The sequence below is a fragment of the Pinus tabuliformis genome, chromosome J (assembly GCF_031772625.1).
Source record: "Pinus tabuliformis cultivar Carrire ecotype Pingquan chromosome J, CPIR1, whole genome shotgun sequence".
NCBI lineage: Eukaryota > Viridiplantae > Streptophyta > Pinopsida > Pinales > Pinaceae > Pinus > Pinus tabuliformis.
In genome coordinates this window covers 1,066,629,372-1,066,646,997 of record NC_142295.1, presented here as the reverse complement: position 1 = coordinate 1,066,646,997, position 17,626 = coordinate 1,066,629,372, and the positions used below count along the sequence as shown (strand labels likewise).

The 17,626-nt window shown below is 34.8% G+C and overlaps 1 protein-coding gene across 2 annotated transcripts; it reads right to left on the bottom strand.

Annotated features, from left to right (window-relative positions):
* Positions 1-3,393: 3,393 nt before the first annotated feature.
* LOC149230642 (protein DETOXIFICATION 40-like) lies at positions 3,394-16,156 on the bottom strand. 2 transcript variants are annotated; one of them, XM_089376110.1, is made up of 7 exons: positions 15,709-16,156; positions 12,530-13,074; positions 12,089-12,175; positions 11,829-11,885; positions 11,471-11,709; positions 10,470-10,588; positions 3,394-3,482 (listed from the first exon to the last, which is right to left on the bottom strand). In XM_089376110.1, the coding sequence occupies exons 1-7, from the start codon at positions 16,024-16,026 to the stop codon at positions 3,438-3,440; spliced, it is 1,410 nt and encodes a 469-aa protein (XP_089232236.1). In that variant the 5' UTR covers positions 16,027-16,156; the 3' UTR covers positions 3,394-3,437. The 2 variants fall into 2 exon arrangements, with proteins under 2 accessions (XP_089232236.1, XP_089232237.1); XM_089376111.1 differs by lacking the exon at positions 12,089-12,175.
* Positions 16,157-17,626: the final 1,470 nt, after the last annotated feature.

Below are 17,626 nucleotides of genomic sequence, written 5' to 3'. Positions count from 1 at the left end.
GGATAGCCATGGTGTTGTTAGTTTTTCCACTTGTTGTTTCTCATTGGTGCTTAGGTTCCTTATGGTTGTTGGTTGAGTTTCTAGTTCCTGGAGCAGTTGGTTGGAACAAACACTTTGGAGCCCTGGAACAACTTGAGTTGAGTTACTAGTCTTGGCCCCTAGGTTGGAAAAACACTCTAGAGCCCTTGGTGGGTTGAGTTACTAGCCCAAGAGTCGGGTTGGATAAACACTTTGAAGCCCTAGAAGGTTGTGGGTTGAGTTATTAGTTCCTAGAGCCATAGTTGGGACAAATGCTCTAGAGCCTTGGATAGCTAAGGTAGAGATCGATCTAGTTGGTGTTAGTGATGTCCGAGCATGAGGTGGAATCACTGGTTGAGGGTTGAGGTGGTTTGGCCTCTGGAAGCCCTGGTTTGGTTTTGTTTGGTTTATTCCATGAGATCCCACATTCATGCTTGGAATATGGTGCGGGGGTGATTGGTTGAAAGAGAGATTTGGTTCAGCCCAATCTATGGTCGGGTGGTACATGGAAGTTCCTAACTTGGTTGGATTTTCATATGTTTATAATAACTCTTTTCCTCTTGTATTTTCATGAGTAATTGTACTTGTTACTATGTGTCTTTGATGGTTGTTCTATCATGGTGTATATGTTGTTCATTTGTTGGTTATATGATGTATATTAGCTATGGACTTGATTTGTTTTGATTTGTTAATGGATAGTTAATGACTGCATGAGCTAATAAATGTTATTATAGCTATGACGAGAGGCATTTAGACCTTCTTGACCATTCTCAGATAAGTATCTGACCCCTATGTTTAAATATGCATTCATGACCTGTAAATTACATGTCCTCGACATGTTTGAAGAAATGAATGTCATGGTTAGACCTGGTTAGGTCAAGTTCTTGATCAGGTTTTGTAAGAATGGCTTTGTCTTAATGTCAATTATCATTCTAAAAAGTTTCACTGAGTTCTAGGCAGTGGTTTGGAGGCTGGTCTGGAATTTAGGCTCAGAATCTGGGACTGCATGCTTTGAACTGGACATTTTAGGTTGCAACCGCATGGATGCATGCTTGTGCATGTGGTTGGAGGCTTCTAACCGCATGGAGGGCTTGTTATGGGAGCGTTTGGGGACCCAGGTCAGAAAAAAGGGTGTCCAACTCAGGTTTTAGCCACCTGGGGTGGTTACTCAGCCTCTTAGTGACATGTAGCCTTGTAGAATGTTATGAGTTGTCATTTGTCTTCCACAGTCGGCCCCAGTTCCTTAACAGGACCTAGGATGTTGGGTCAGGTCATAGTAGCTCCTCCTCTCATGTTTACCTCAGCAAGCCAGTGAAACTGGGTAGATATGAAAGGGGTGGTTACACTAATTTTGGCGTTTAGTTGTATTTCTAGAGTTTGGAGTGGCATGTGAGTTATTTCTTTAGCTCTCACTTATTTATGGTTGATCTCATCTCTAGTCAACTTTATTATTAACTCCAACTCCATTTTTTACTAGATAACTACAATTTTTGGTTAGTTAACTAAAACTATGAAAAATATATTTTTTGAATTTTGTACATATATTAAAAAACCCAACCTAATACACATTGATCCTCTCTGAAAGATATCATAAATATGTGATCATAAAATTAAATATAATAACATAAATTTGAATTAATCTTTTTTATTTCTCAATCTTTTTTTCCCTCTATCATCTCTGGCTTGAAATTAATATTATTATTTTTTCACAACTAAATTCCTATACACTTATAAAAAAAATCTAACATAATAACAAAACTTTATTATATTATAAATTCAAAAATCTAGCATATCATCAACTTACTATGTTAACAATTTAGCAAACAATACATTATCGCTATTCAAAAGTAATTTACTAGGTTAACAATTTAGCAAACAATACATTATCGCTATTCAAAAATAATTTAAAGCGTTATATAAAAAATTAAATGAGAAAGTAAAAACACCTCAATCAAATAAATTAAATCTAATTAAACTAGCACCCACTCGATCTCACACATGAAAATCAGTTATCTGAAATTGTGTGCTATTACTATAAAAGAAGATAAGAAATGTGGCTTTGGCCATAGAAAACTAAACAAAACTTTGAATTTGTAACCAATACATGTTTATGTTTATGGTTTATTTTTAGGGTTTATTGTATTGTTATTGTTTTATTATATTTTAATGTTTATTTTTCCTTTTGAAGGATATACTTTACGTGATGAGTGTTCATTTACCCATTATTATAGACAATATGTTTATCCACTTCCATTTCAAAGGTAAATAAAAATAAAAATGTAGCACTTAACTATATAAAAAGGTTGTTTTACTTTTTAAAAATAATTAATTATATAAATGTAAACATGAGATCATATAACTAAGCTCTATAAATATAAACCTAAGGTCATATAACTAAGAAAAAATATTTGCAAATTTTATTTAACTATATGTAACTAATAATTTCAATATCATTAAAATACAACATTTTTTAAAAAACATTCCTATAAAAGAAAGCTCTTCAAATTTAGATATCCTCCTAAATTTTAAGTCTTCGGGTCCAAAGAGAGGGTAAAGTGCGGGAGAGGTTTAGGCCTGAAATCAAATCAGGAATGTTAGATCTTCAAGGGCGGGATCGCACGGTCATCGGGTTTGATAGTTAAATGAAAGTTAAGGATGGTGCTTGGGTCATTTGTGGCATTGTTTTGGGCCTTCGGATCTGTGGGTCCGCCTTCAAGGGCTTCGGGTTATTTGTTGCACAAGAGTTCAGTTTTTCAACTTTTCTTTGTGGCTCGATAAGCAGGTTTTTTAGTCCAATGGTCATACAGAGCGAACTATTTGTGTTTATTTTGGATTCTTTGCACTCTTTGTAGGGCGGGATGTCTTGTCTTCGTTTCTTTTGTAGTCTTGTTGGAATTCAGTTCGGGGTTCTGCCATCCCAGTTGTCTGTTGAAGTTTCATAGAGCTGGTGTTTGCCTTGCTCGGCTCCGTTAAAGAAGTGTACAATATGTATTTTGTTTAGATTAATGGAAGGTTCCACTCTTACTTAATCAAAAAAAGATAGTAGTAAATCTATTTCCACCATTACAAAAACAATTTAAACACTAACAATCTTAATTTTTTTTAATCACCAAATTCCAATGAAAAATAGCTAAAAAAAAACTTCACCCAACAAATTTTGTCACTACTTAATCAGGTTAAGTTAAATAAAAATGTGTGATTCAATTAATCACCTCCATTTTTTGTTATATCTTTGTCTGGCAAATGTTGAGGTTTAAGTTTCCATGTAAATAAACGCTCATGTGCTTTTTCCACCTGGCATCACAGATTTACATTTTTAATAATAAAAAATAAGAAATATAACAAACTATTAATTGAAAAAATATATTAATTACTCACCTTTGTCTTCCAATTTGTTTTGTAAGTGATGACCATTAAAATTATTGTTTGCAAACATGTCCCCCTAACATCCCAAGCCATATTCCCTATTATTAAAATGATAAAAAAAATTAGGAATTTTTATTTTTAATTATAATTTTTAAGATAAATATAAAAATGTAAAAAGTGAATATATGTATAGAAAATGAATAAATAAATAATTATATAATATTCTTTTATGTCAATTATTAATTTATGTGTATGTTAATTTTGGATTTTACTAATATGAAAAAGAATTAATTTTATTAAATCATAATTTTTTTGTTTATTTAAAATAGATTTAAATTAAGGTTGATCTTTGAACCTTCTTATCACGTCTTATGGTTTTTTTTTCAATGGTTACAATCGCGAGGGGACCTATGGTCCCACATCTTCTAAATATTGAAGTTTTTAACAATTTGGTGGTTAATGGGTCAAACTATCAAAAGGAAAAGCCCTCTCGCTTTGTCAAGAAGTTCAATGAAATCCCCAAAGTTGAGGTCTACTCCTCCTAGTTGAAATCTTGGGCCTTGCAATCGGTTGAGCATGGCCTGGTAGGCCAGTTCATAGGGATTTGGCCATCCCTGTGCTCTATGAAATTATGGGTAGAAAAAAATGGAAACCCTTAGGGTTCGATCACATCTTCCTTTTGTGGGAAGGGTTTTTTTCACCTACTTTTTCGAAAATAATGTAGATCAAGGAAGCAAACCTTACTTAATGGGAGCCTAAGGGTTGTATTTGGATTGATGGATCCCTGATTTCAATCTTGAAAGAGATGTGCCTTTAGTTGTCCTAGCGTGGGTGAAGCTTCCATTCCTTTGTCTCCACTCCTGGAATGAAGTAACTTTCAAAAGTATTAGAAATAGCCTAGGTAAATACATCAATTGTGCCTAGCCACAAGAGGGTGTGTTTGTGTATGTAAGAATTTTTGTTGAAGTAGATCTAGATAAGGGGCTTCTAACGACCATTAATCTAAATCTGGATAACTATTCTCGAATCCTAGAAGTGGACTATGACCATCTTCCCTTCAAGTGCAAAATTTTCCATGTGTATGGCCACTTTGTAAAAGTTGTAAGAAAAAATAGGAGGAACAACAAAAAAAAATAAAAAAATGAGGGAGATCAATAGAAACAACCAAAGAGAAGAAGAGGCCTGCCAAGACATGCTAAAAATTTTCCTAGATAGCTTGTTCCAAATGGGAATAAATAGAAAGGCCCAACTTCCCCAAAAAAACTAGGACCTGAGAAGGATCTAGCAAGACCAATGGGAAGAAAGACATCCATAATAGCTATGAAGTTTTGAATCTGATTAATGAAGAAGGAGAAATCTAGTTGAACAATCCTCTTATTTCCCCAAAAAAGGAGCCTAATATCACCTCATATTTTAGGGCAACCTCGAATACTGAGAATATGCTTCCTCTAAAGGATGTCCTAGCCCCTATGTAACCAGTTGAAGACTCTTCTTTTGAGGAGGAAGAATATCAGTTCCCTCAGAACATTAAATTAGCCCTAATTTTTCGAGCTCTACTAATGAGAAATTGGAAGCCTAGAAGGAAAAGGAGTAAGAGTGGCTCCACTGCAAGGTAGGTAGGAAGACTAGTCGGGACGTAAGAACATAAAAGTTAGACTCATAAACACAAAGAACTGGGAACTCAGTCAACACTGGATCCAAGGTTCATCCAAGGAGGAAGAAATACAAGAAAAGGAGGAAATTCAACCCCTCATCAAGGGGCAACTAAAACACATAGTAAATGATAAAAGTTATCTCCTGGAATTGTAGGGGGTTAGTGTATGAGAAAACGATGTCATAAGTAAAATCCCTAGTTAAAAGAGAAAAGCCCTTAATTTTCTTGCTCTAGGAGACTAAGATGGGGGATCAAGAAGTCCTTTAGCATCAATACAAATTATGGAATGGTAGTGGTGTTTTATCAATCAAATCAAGTGGAGCATCCAATGAACGAGGGTGCAATAATTCAATGTATACAATTTGGGATGGGTATGCTTCTCTTGTTTTTCTGCATGGTTCTCCTCCAAAATCTCATTGTTGAGCAAACATTTGGCATCCTAATATCTTTCCCAAGATTAATTCCTTTTGTTGGTTACTAGTGCATAAGAAAATTTTGACTACAAAAAATCTTCAAAAGAGGGGAATCCAAGGCGATTCTCGATGCCAATTTTACAACAAAAATGAAGAATATATCCAACACGCTTTTTGGGAGTGCCCTATATAAAAAATGTATGGATTGAATCTCTTTCCCATTTGACAAAATGACTTATATGGTTGTGTTCTCTCCAATATCTCTTTTCTTCTTGGGCATTGCAATACTCAAGTCGGTTCATTCAACAACTTTTTGTTAAACAAGTTTGGGAAGCCTTGATCAAGTTCATTTGTTGGAAAGTATAATTATCAAGGAACGAAAGTATTTTTAGCAATACTCAAGTGCTTCCCCAATTGATAGCAATGAAAGCTTTGCATTTGTGCTCCTACTTCTTGGGACAAAGCCCTTGTAAAGTAGCCTCTCATCAAGTTTTGGATCCCCTAGAATTTTCTTGGCTTTCAAAGCTCTCCCTTCCAAAGGAAATCAATTTTGCTCCAGGGTTTCTACAAAATGTCTTGCAAGAAAAATGGAAACTTCCCATCTCTTGGGAAGCCTTCAAGGATTGGAAGGCACATCTATCAAGCTTTGTACTTAGCCTTGATGAAGCCTCGAAAATAAATCCAAGGGTGGCAAGAGGACAGAGGGGCACTCTATGGCCCCGATGGAACTAAAGTATTGAAGTAGTCATGGGGATTAGGAAATATGACAAATAATCATGAAGAATCGTATGGTCTTCTACAAGGTCTCCTTATGGCTAATGTTCCTTCTCTTCTAATTATTCAGCGCATGGTAAAAGGATCCTTTGCAAGGGATAAGATATTGGAAAACCTATTAAATCACATTAGAAAGGTCACAAAACAAAACCCCTTCAATTCAAATGATGTTTACCCATGAGGTATAGACCAGTTGATTTATGTGGAGTTTACTTCCCACCAGGTCACAAGTTCAAACCTCATGGAGAGGGGATGAGGAGTGGAAGCCAATTTAGGCGAATTAAACTTCCCAAGGGGCGTGTAACCTCGACCGAGCCTCACACAATCCTGGTGATAAGCATCCCATCATGGTTATATTGGTATTCTTTGAACCAATAATCAGGATGGCCCCAGCCTAGGTTCAGCCTAGTTACAAAAAAAAACTATTACCATGTCTTATAGAATAAAAATAAAGAAACAGATGAATGTGCCAATGAAGTTTGCATCCTAAAGTGGAGACTCAAAGCTAGATGGCTAATTAATGTCATCTTTTATTCCTTAAGTTTCATTTCCAATTAAAACCATGTTAAGAATTATTAAAAAAGGAGGATGAAATATGTCATTTACATCAATAGGTTGAGGAGTTGAGATCATGAGTTGAGATCGTTTGGTCAACAATTTGGTTATGAACATGAACTATTCTACTAGCTGAAGTGGTTTGATGGATGAACCTATGGATCTGGGAAAGTAAAACGTAATGAAATATTTTATCCTCAAATAGGTTGGATGTTTTGTAAAAAAAATTATTTTTAATTTTGGGGTCCTTTTGGAATGTTTTCACATCCACGAACCCGTACTTTATCTCTCAGTTTAAAGTCCCTCAACAGAGGATAATTTTGATACAAGTTATGTTAGGTATACTTGAAATATATGATAAAATTGAATTGTAACCCTACTGTAAAGTTATGAACCTAGCAGCGATTTTGAAATCAATACAAATATTCTCATTATTGCAAAAAAAAAGAAGATAAATTTAAATTAATTATAATATTATTTAACTTAATAAAAATTATAAATTATAAATTATAAAAATTACTACTATTATTTTTCATAAATATAGAAGTAGATTTTTTAGAAAATACTGATTTTTCGGTAATTATAAAAATAAATCTAAACTAATTATTCTTAGAAATATGAATAAACAAATCAAGAAATAAAAAGAGAAAATTATGTAAATTTTAAAATATTTTTGGATACATTTTTTTTTGTTTAAATGCATAACAACATCCTTATTATATTACACAATGAACATGTAAAAATAAATAAAATTAATTATATTAGGTAATTTGAAATATAATTTTTTTTAAGTCAAGAGAATCTATTAATTCATAAAAAATTATATCGTGAGCATAGCTTCAAAACACCATTGGCCTCATTCCTATCAAACTTATTAGCCAAATGGTAATGACAAAATGATACTGACAGGAACATAAGGAAACTTAAGGACTAAACATAGATTCCCCAGAGATACCAAAATTGCCCTAGGATCATAATACAACCCCCAATCATCATTAACCAACAAGATTACTTGGAACAGGGTCATCCAGGCCATTGCCACTTAGCTAGTGAATGGCTTCATGAATGTGTTCCTCCATATGTGCCATCCTTCCTTCAAAGTTGTCCAACCACTCCTAGAGTCGCTTTTGTCCTCGACACAAGGAGATTGGCTGGTCCAACATATGCCACTAGTTTTGTTGGAGGTCATTCATGAATGAAATGACCTCATTCTAATAGTCATCATGATCTCGGGCTAGCCTCTCCACCACTACTAACACCTGACATAGTGACGCTTTTAGAGAGTCAAATGGTGGAGGCAGGTTGATGCATCCAAGAAAAAGTGTTGGCAGTTGTTTGACCTCCTCTTCCTCTTGTTCGTCTACTTGGTGCCCTATCCCTTGGCCATGAGGGTTAGTGCCTCTATGGGCATGTCCTCAGTAGCGTTGCATGTTACCCCAACAATCCTCTTCACTCCAACCACAAAAGTCATCCAAATCAATGTCCCAACAACCTATGCAACTGACCTTCCACAACACCCAACACACCCATGACTCCTTATCAACTGACCCTTCCACTCCCCACGTGGGCACACAAATACTAGGGTTTTCGCTTGCACCAATACCCCCACTATTAAACCTTGGGACAACCTCAATCCACCAACCCCTTTCTTCAGTTCCTATCCATTGATAGAAACTCCACCAATTCACACTACTACAGTCCCGCCTTCCCCACAAAAGACTCTTAGGCCCCTCCCGAGGGAGTGAAATTCTACAAGCTTTTAGCTCACCTTCACCCCAACCTTCCTCAAACCAATGCCTACAGAGAGAAAGTATCTGATCCACCCTGGGTATTCCACTAACCCTTGTAGCAACATCGGCCAAATGCCTGGACCCTCCACACACCACTACCAGAATCCTGGCAAGCAACAACGGAGCTAAAAGGAAAATTAACACAAAATTGATACCTGGTCCAACACAAGGTGGGAAACTGCACGTTCAATGTATTTGTAGTATTGGTAACTGTGAAACCCATTTGTTCCATTGCCAAAAGTTCATCTGCTGCTAGAATTTGCCAATGTGCAATAGGGTCCCAAATGACTATTCCTGAAACCCCCTCCTTGCTAGAATTACCACCATTAAACCCTGAATTCCTTCCTAGTTTCCAACACATAGAGTGAAGGATAGGATATGGTTGCACCAAGTAGCCACCCTGCACTCTAGAATTAATAATATCCTATGACGACTCATTTCCCATAATTAGAAACCAGCTATGCAAGCCCTTGCCCAACCAAGGCAAACAAATAACCTACATAACCTCTCAAAAAATTTTAACCTTCGATCCAACTATAGCTTCTTTGACACTCTTTTTCATTCAATTTACATGTGGGAGGGGAGTAATTACCCTCGCTTGAACCCCGATTACCTTGTTCATCACCCCCATCAAGGAGAGCTTATCACTCGCAATGAATTTTTCCAAATTTTTGATGTCCCACAAGCATAACAAAGGATGCCAGTGAGATTCAAATTTGGGGAAGGGTTCTTGGGTACCCCAACTTTCCAGGCAGTCGACCACCTGGTTTCCTGATCTCCTAGTGGGTGAGGTAATAGCGTAAAGAAAATATATAAGTAGCTCTCAGATTCTAAAAGCCTGATGTTCAAGCCTCCAACTTTTGATAACCTTCGAAACAAGGGAGTAGTTAATCAACTTTTGAACAACATTCATCACTAGCCGAGAATCCCCTGTAACCTGTAAATTGGTCATTCCCAACCTTCTTGCCAACAACAAGTCCTTTTCTAGCGTCGTAAATTCTGCCACATTATTTGTTGTATACTCGCAATATCCAACATACACACCCATAAATCTTCTTGAGCAATCCCTGAGGATACCCACAAACCCCATTGGCCTAGGGTTCCCTTTGGAAGCCTCATCAAACTTCAACTTGACGAAACCTTCAAGAGGGAAAACAAAACCAGATGGGGAAGGAGTTGGAGCTCGCCTTGGTGTAGAGAAGTGATGACCAATCATCATGTCCAATTTACTGATAATTTGAGCCTCCTCCCCTTCCACTTTCCAGTCCTCTTCTACCCATTTCTCAGCTAGGATTGTTTCCCTCATATTCCCAACAATAATATTCTAGACTAATTCAACCGAAGATCTTTGGTTTTTAAAGATTATCCTATTTCTCTCTTTCTAGACATTCGAGAGTAGGAATCCCAAGATCAAAATCCAAGAGCAATTTACAAACAAACTTTTGAACAACATCCCTCTCTAGTGTTCCACTGTTTTCCAAAGACTATTGGGTGAATGGTCCAAATAGACAAACATAATCTCTACTTTCACCATAAATCTTCCACTATTGCACAAGTATTCAACCGATGTTCCACACTCTCCTAATGGCATTGACACAGAGGGCACCGAGATGATCCTACAAAGTTTTTTCTTTGAAAATGATCCCAAGTAAAAAACACTTACGACTTATGAACCAAAGAAAATAAACTATTTTCAACCATAGCTTAATTTAAAATATAATTAATTTTTTTTTATATAAAATAATTTTTAATTACAAATAATTATAATAAAAATTTAAATTATATATATATATAATTATATATAATAAATGACACTTTTATTTATAATTTTAATATTTTAATTATTTTATTTAATATTCTAAATATAAATATTAAAATCCATATAATCATAAAACTTACCTTAACTCCAAATCCAAATTTGAAATCCAATAAACAACCTCCGGGAATCCCAACAATATAGTAGCAACCCACGTTGATATAAGCCACAAGAGCTTGCCATCCGCAACCAACAGCTACACCTGCAGGATAAGCAAAGAAACATACATCATAAAACTCTTTGATGTAAGCAAATTAGGGATATTTCCAAGTTGAATTTAATTGGAATGTAAATTTTGAAATTTAATAAACAAGAGTGAGTGATGTTATTGGTATATTTATTGATTTTATAATATTTTTCAAATTTGTAATAAAAAAAGTAAGATGATTAATATTTTATTATGGGTTTTTTATAATAGAAAATATTATTATATTTTAATTAAATTAAGAGTGGGATGATTATTATTGGTTGTTTTATTAAAACAAAAAAATTAAATTTTATTTGTTTTATTAAAAAAAATATCAAATTTTGGAATTTTTTTATTGGTGATTTGTAAAAGAGCAAGTTTTCAATTTTCCTAAATATCTTTAACTTATTTCTTTATGTCAAAAATAAAAAGTTTTGACTAAACAAAATATAAAAACAAAAAAAAAACACACTTTTAATTAAACAAAAACAATTTTAGAACACTTTCCAAACCTTTAAAATAAAACAACTCATATATAATTGGATTAATAAATTTAAATCCAATTATAAATGATGTACCATAATTCTCAAGATTAATAAGTTTAAATTGAGAAAACAGTCTTTCGGATTAATCACATTGTAAGGATTGGGTTGACATTTCGAACCAACCAATGTGATTTATCCTTAAGACAAAGATGAATCCTTACAACGTGATTAATCAAAAAGACTATTTTCTAAATTATGCATCACAAAAATCTTAAATCTAACAAATTTAAATCCAATTATAAATCATGTACCATAATTCTCAAACATAAAAGTATCCAAAGATGAACGTTAAACATTATAATTTTCCTAAAATTTCATTAAAAAAAATATAGTTGAACAAAAATTGATGAACCTGAGAGCACGGGTTGTATGCCATTGAAAATAACTGAAACAGCCAGGAAAAGAGAAAGTTCTGCGACTGCATCCGAGACTTCCTCCCCTTCTGTAAATGCATCGCTAATGATGTTTCGTAGCAAGAGAATGGCAATGGCGAAAATAGTCGAGATGATGAAAGAGATCGTCGTCACCACTATCACTGAAAATGCCGCTGCTCTGGGATTTCCCGCGCCGAGCTCATTGCTTACCCTCACACTGGACACGACAAATAGAAAGTATATTTCCCAGAAAAATCTTTAACTATATAGAAAGACTCTATTCCACAGAAAATTTCTGTTAAGAGAAGAGACTTGATTGAATTATATATCACTGACCTTGCTGCTGCGTTGAAGCCGACTGAAATCATGAAGAACAATCCCATTACTGTCATACTGTACATAAAAAATTAAATCTTTAAACAGCGAGAAGAAATTTAAAGCTTTAAACAGTAAAAAGAATGAAAGAAAATGATGTAATGATAAAGTTCATAAAGATCGGTAAAGAGAATCGTGTCTGTAGATTCATCTGCACCAATTTGGTAAAGGCGATTTTCTTTTAAAATATAGAAATAAATTTAACTAAAAAGGAAGAATACCAGATAGACCGTGAGTCCAATGCAATTTCTGGATTCTCCAGAAGACCACCCAGGAGAACCAATATCTGGAAATACCAGATTTCCAAACTAATGTCATAAAAAACCAGTCCGTCAGTGAAAACTGAATTCAAAACAGAACTAAGAAAATTAAAGCAATGTTAACAATGGCGTTATTCATAAACCTAAATCAAGAAAACCAGAAAATGTGAACCGTGAATTCAAAAACTGAAATCAAGACATGTTGAAAACAGCATAATTCACAAACCCTAGTCAAGAAAATCAAGAAATGTTGAAATTAGCACAATTCACAAACCCTAATCAAGAAAATGTGATCGATCAAGAAATGTTGAAATTAGCACAATTCACAAACCCTAATCAAGAAAATGTGATCGATGGATGGAATCATGCAAACATAAGAAGCAGATGGAGTGTAAGTCTGACCATAACATGATTGCGGAAGCGATAGAAAGCCGCAAGAATGACGGCAAGCCGGAGAAGGCCTGAAGGGAGAAGCCTGTCCATGTGTGCTTGCATTTTGGGGTTTTCTTTATATATACAAACTGAGCAATGACGACGATCCACCACGACAGATTCAGCACAAACGCCGCCCCGAAGATTCCCCAGCCGAGTTTGTAAACGGCGAGCCAGCTGAGCAACAGGTGGACGAATATCGTGCAGAATGATATGAAGGCGCTGGGCATGACGATGCTCTGAGCCTGCAGGAACTTCTGGATCGGAAAATTGGCGGCATATGCATATATCTGGGGAATTAGGCCGTAGACGAATATAGCGGCCGCGGTGGCTATTTCCTCCGACTCCCGCAAGAGCAATAGTAGGGACTTGGAGAAGACGTAGATGAGTGTGAGAGGTATGGCCGTCGCCATGAGAAGGACGGTGGATCGTTGCAGGAAAATGCCGAGCATGTCGTAGTTCTTTGTTCCGTAGGCCTGCCCGCACAGGGTTTCCACCGCGCTTCCCATTCCCAACTGTTAGAAAAAGAAGATGAAATTATCAGAATTAACATCGCAGTTGCATTCGAAATTTGATCACAAATTGTTTGCTTTTAATTGCAATTGCAGTCATGTGATTTCTTTTATAGATGAAATTATCAGAATTAACATCGCAGTTGCATTTAAAATTTCATCACAAATGGTTTGTTTTTAATTAGAAGTGCAGTGATGTGATTTCTTTGAATTTTGAAATTTGGATTATAAATTTTTTTTATTGAATTTTTTTATATATTTAAAAATATATTTTAAATAATAAAAAATTAAAATATCATTTATATTAGATATCATTTTTTGGGATTCAATTGCGATAAATAAGTCATTTATCTATGATCATTTTATGAGAGATAGTAGTAACTGATTAATTTCTTATGATTTTTGAATAGTCTATTTAGCACTCATTGCATCGGGTGATGCTCTTTTTTATGATTTTTGAATAGTCTACTTACCACTCATTGCATCCGGTGATGCTCATAGGGGTGAAGAAGTGAGATTGAAACTAGTGAAATAAATCACATAGTGTTTCTCATGATTTTTGAATAGTCCACTTAGCACTCATTGCATCCAGTGAAGAAGTGAGATTGAAACTAGTGAAATAAATCACAGAGCATTCTCATGATTTTTGAATAGTCCATTTAGCACTCATTGCATCCGGTGATGCTCATAGGGGTGAAGAAGTGAGATTGAAACTAGTGAAATAATTCACATAGCGTTTCTCATGATTTTTGAATAGTCCACTTAGCACTCCTAGGGTGAAGAAGTGAGATTGAAACTAGTGAAATAAATCACATAGCGTTTCTCATGACTTTTGAATAGTCCACTTAACACTCATTGCATCTGGTGGTTTCTCATGACTTTTGAATAGTCCACTTAGCACTCATTACATTTGGTGATACTCACAGGGGTGAAGAAGTGAGATTGAAACTAGTGAAATCTCATGATTTTTTAATAGTCCACTTAGCACTCGTAGGGTGAAGAAGTGAGATTGAAATTAATGAAATAAATCACATAGCATTTCTCATGATTTTTGAATAGTCCACTTAGCACTCATATAAATCACATAGCGTTTCTCATGATTTTTGAATGAATAGTCCACTTAGCATTCATTGCATTTGGTGATGCTCACAGGGGTGAAGAAGTGAGATTGAAATTAGTGAAATAAATCACATAGTGTTTCTCATGATTTTTGAATAGTCCACTTAGCACTCATTACATCCGGTGATGCTCACAGGGGTGAAGAAGTGGGATTGAAACTAGTGAAATAAATCACATAGCGTCAATCATCACCTGGTAACCAAGACTTCCCAGGAGATCACCCATCCGGGGTCGCCTCTGGCTCAAGCGCGCTTAACTGTGGAGTTTTCCCCATAATCAAGCCCACTTAGCTTGCTACCCCATTTGCAAAACCTTAGCAAGTATTGTGCCTCATGAACCATTCAAAAATCATGGGCTTGATTGTGGGGAAAACTCCACAGTTAAGCGCGCTTGAACCAGAGGTGCTCTGGGATGGGTGACCTACAGGAAGTCCTGGTTACTGGGTGCAAGCCCCGGAAATGATGATTGACGCTATGTGACTTATTTCACTAGTTTCAATCCCACTTCTTCACCCCTGTGAGCATCACTCGATGCAATGAGTGCTAAGTGGACTATTCAAAAATCATTAGTCAGTTACGACTACCTCTCATGGAAATGGTCATAGATGAAGGACTTACTTAACACAGTTGAATCCCAAAAAATGATATATAATATAATGAAGTGATGGTTGACACTATGTGATTTATTTCACTAGTTTCAATCCCACTTCTTCACCAAAAATCATTAGTCAGTTACGACTACCTCTCATGGAAATGGTAATAGATGAATGACTTACTTAACTATGTGACTTATTTCACTAGTTTCAATCCCACTTCTTCAACCCTGTGAGCATCACCTGATGCAATGAGTGTTAAGTGGACTATTCAAAAATCATTAGTCAGTTACGACTACCTCTCATGGAAATGGTCATAGATGAATGACTTAATGCAGTTGAATCCCAAAAAATGATATCTAATATAATGCACTGCGAAAAACCCCCAATAATCTCTTGTACTATTAAATATTTTATTTTAAAGAATTATTTCTGGTGGGTTTATTAACAGTGTTTAATTTCAAGAGGATGAGGAGAATTGACGTATAATGTATCATTAGCAAGATGTTTTTAAACTAGAAGTCAAAACCTAAGGATAAGATCTAATTTTTAGGTGGGAAAGTTTGGTCTCACATGTCTTGAGATCTATATGTTTGATACCAAACTAAAAATTTATTTGAAAGAAAAAACTTTTATAAAAATTTATGAGATTTTAAGTAAGTATATTGTGATGATTAAATAATGTTAAGAACATTAAAATTTTATTTTTAGTAAATTATATAGGAAAAGTTTTATCTACTTGTTTAAAAAATTATCTAGTGCGATTTTTCGTCAAGACAAGAACCATACCATCTCCTCTGGACAATAAACCACACCAAATATTTCAGAATATATCCACAAAACTTCTCATATGTAAACTGAACCACCAGAACCGTATCTTTCACCACATGCTCAATAAGTCATTAAGAGGGATGATGTGGATATACCATGACTTCATAAGCGAAGACCTGGATTCCCCTGTTCCCAAGAGATGCACCGGCCAGCTCGAAGTTTCCCAGATGACCAGCGAAGATCTGTGTGGACATGCTCATTATATAGTTCACCATGTACACTACCACGGCCGGCAGGGCAAGGCGGCACAGCACCTTCAATTCCAGCAACACAGCGTCTCTCATCATCTTCATCCATGGCTGTTGCTCTGCATTCAACAGGATGACTTCCAGACGATTTATATCAGGAATATGGGTGCTACTGCTCCCCCCTTGATGATCCAGCAGAGGCTCCTCCACTTCACCACGCGCCATTCACAGAGACCTTCTCGCTGGGATGATTGCTCGCCGATTCCTCACTAACTGATATAGTCCAATATAGCAGGCCAAACTCTGTGCAGAAGGAACAAATTCATTTCATAGATAAAGATTAAAGCAAAGTGCAGAGAGGGTTGAAATGAAATGAATGATGTTAATGAAGTCTATGAGGTTGAGACGTTTAAGGGATAAATAGAATAATAACTTTAACTTATTTTAGTATTTTTTTAATGTCGTATGAGTTTGGAAAGTTAGCAATCTAATTAATCTTAATTTTGTCAAATAAATGATGCATATTGTCAATATTCAGATTATTTTCATACTGAATAAATGTGGATCTTCTTATACCATGCACATTTCTTGACAAAATGTCATTCTATCTCCACCATACTTTTATCACAGAAAATACAAATTCTCTTTTTTCCAAACTTTTTTGGAAATCTTCCGGTCTCACATTATCACATCATCTAAAATAAAATTACCTTCTCCTCAATTGTACCATTAATCTCTTTAGAAATAATATATATGTGCCATTAATATCCCTGAGAAATAAATAACATATATGAAGATTTTGGGTGTCCTAAAGGTTCTTGAGGGCGCTGAATCCATTTTCACCATAAAAAATTATTCAAACACTCCAACATTTTGATTTTTTGAATTTTTTTTTACTAGATTCTGACAAGAAAACTGTCATCCAAATGGACTTGTAGTGTCAATAGAACACTAGTGGGAATACTTGCAAACCAATTCCAAACACCAAAACTCCAGAGGCAGGATTTGGTGTTGGGACTTACTTTCATAGTGCTTGTATCCTCCTACACTACAGGCGTATTGGTGTTGTACCTGTTTAAATTTTCTAGAGATTTTGACTTTTCACTAGAGTTTTGTTATATAAAAACATAAAGATCCGAACAAAACCAAGATTAACAGTTTTTTCACTCGAGTTTTGTTATATAAATTTTAGTGAAATTGATATTTTTATTATTTTAAATGTATTTTTAAATATATAAAAAAGGAGTTGTCTTTGATGAGACTCTTTGGACTTTCTCAATGGAAAAAATTGAGGTGAAATCTTGATTTGTGTTATTTAAACTAGTTTTTTAACTATATATATGGATTGAACACCTTCAAAAACCGCTAGGGCACTTCGATTGTGCAAGGTTACCCATAAAACTTATAATTTCAATAAAAATTACACTGGAACCCAAAAAAACTTTTGAAAAATCTCAATCAATTCAAAACTTCAAAATATTTATAATGGATTAATTTATAGAAATTTTAATCTAAATTTAAAAATATAAAAATATAAAACATTTAAATTATATTAATATTATTTTAAATTTTATAAATAGCGTTTAATAATAATTTATAAATATATAAATTTTAATTTAAAAATTTATTTTTTTTAACAATTAAATATTTATAAATAATATATAAAAATAAATAGTTACGAAACCTTACCTAGACCAATGATGTACCACTGAATTATGATTGGAAGTGCACATCACATGACAAAACGATGAAAAGCCAGGGAATCAATTTTAAAATATCAATTGTCCTTTTAACTTTTTATGATTTAATGTGAAAATGTCGTTTT

Bases quoted from the DNA above. Each gene is read 5' to 3' on its own strand.
- LOC149230642 (XM_089376110.1), bottom strand. From the start codon at position 16,026: ATGGCGCGTGGTGAAGTGGAGGAGCCTCTGCTGGATCATCAAGGGGGG. The intron at 11,886-12,088 runs GTATTCTTCCTT...TTTTATGTACAG, and splicing joins TTGGACTCACGGTCTATCTG to TATGACAGTAATGGGATTGT. The intron at 3,483-10,469 runs GTAAGTTTTATG...TTTTAATAATAG, and splicing joins AATTTGGATTTGGAGTTAAG to GGAATATGGCTTGGGATGTT.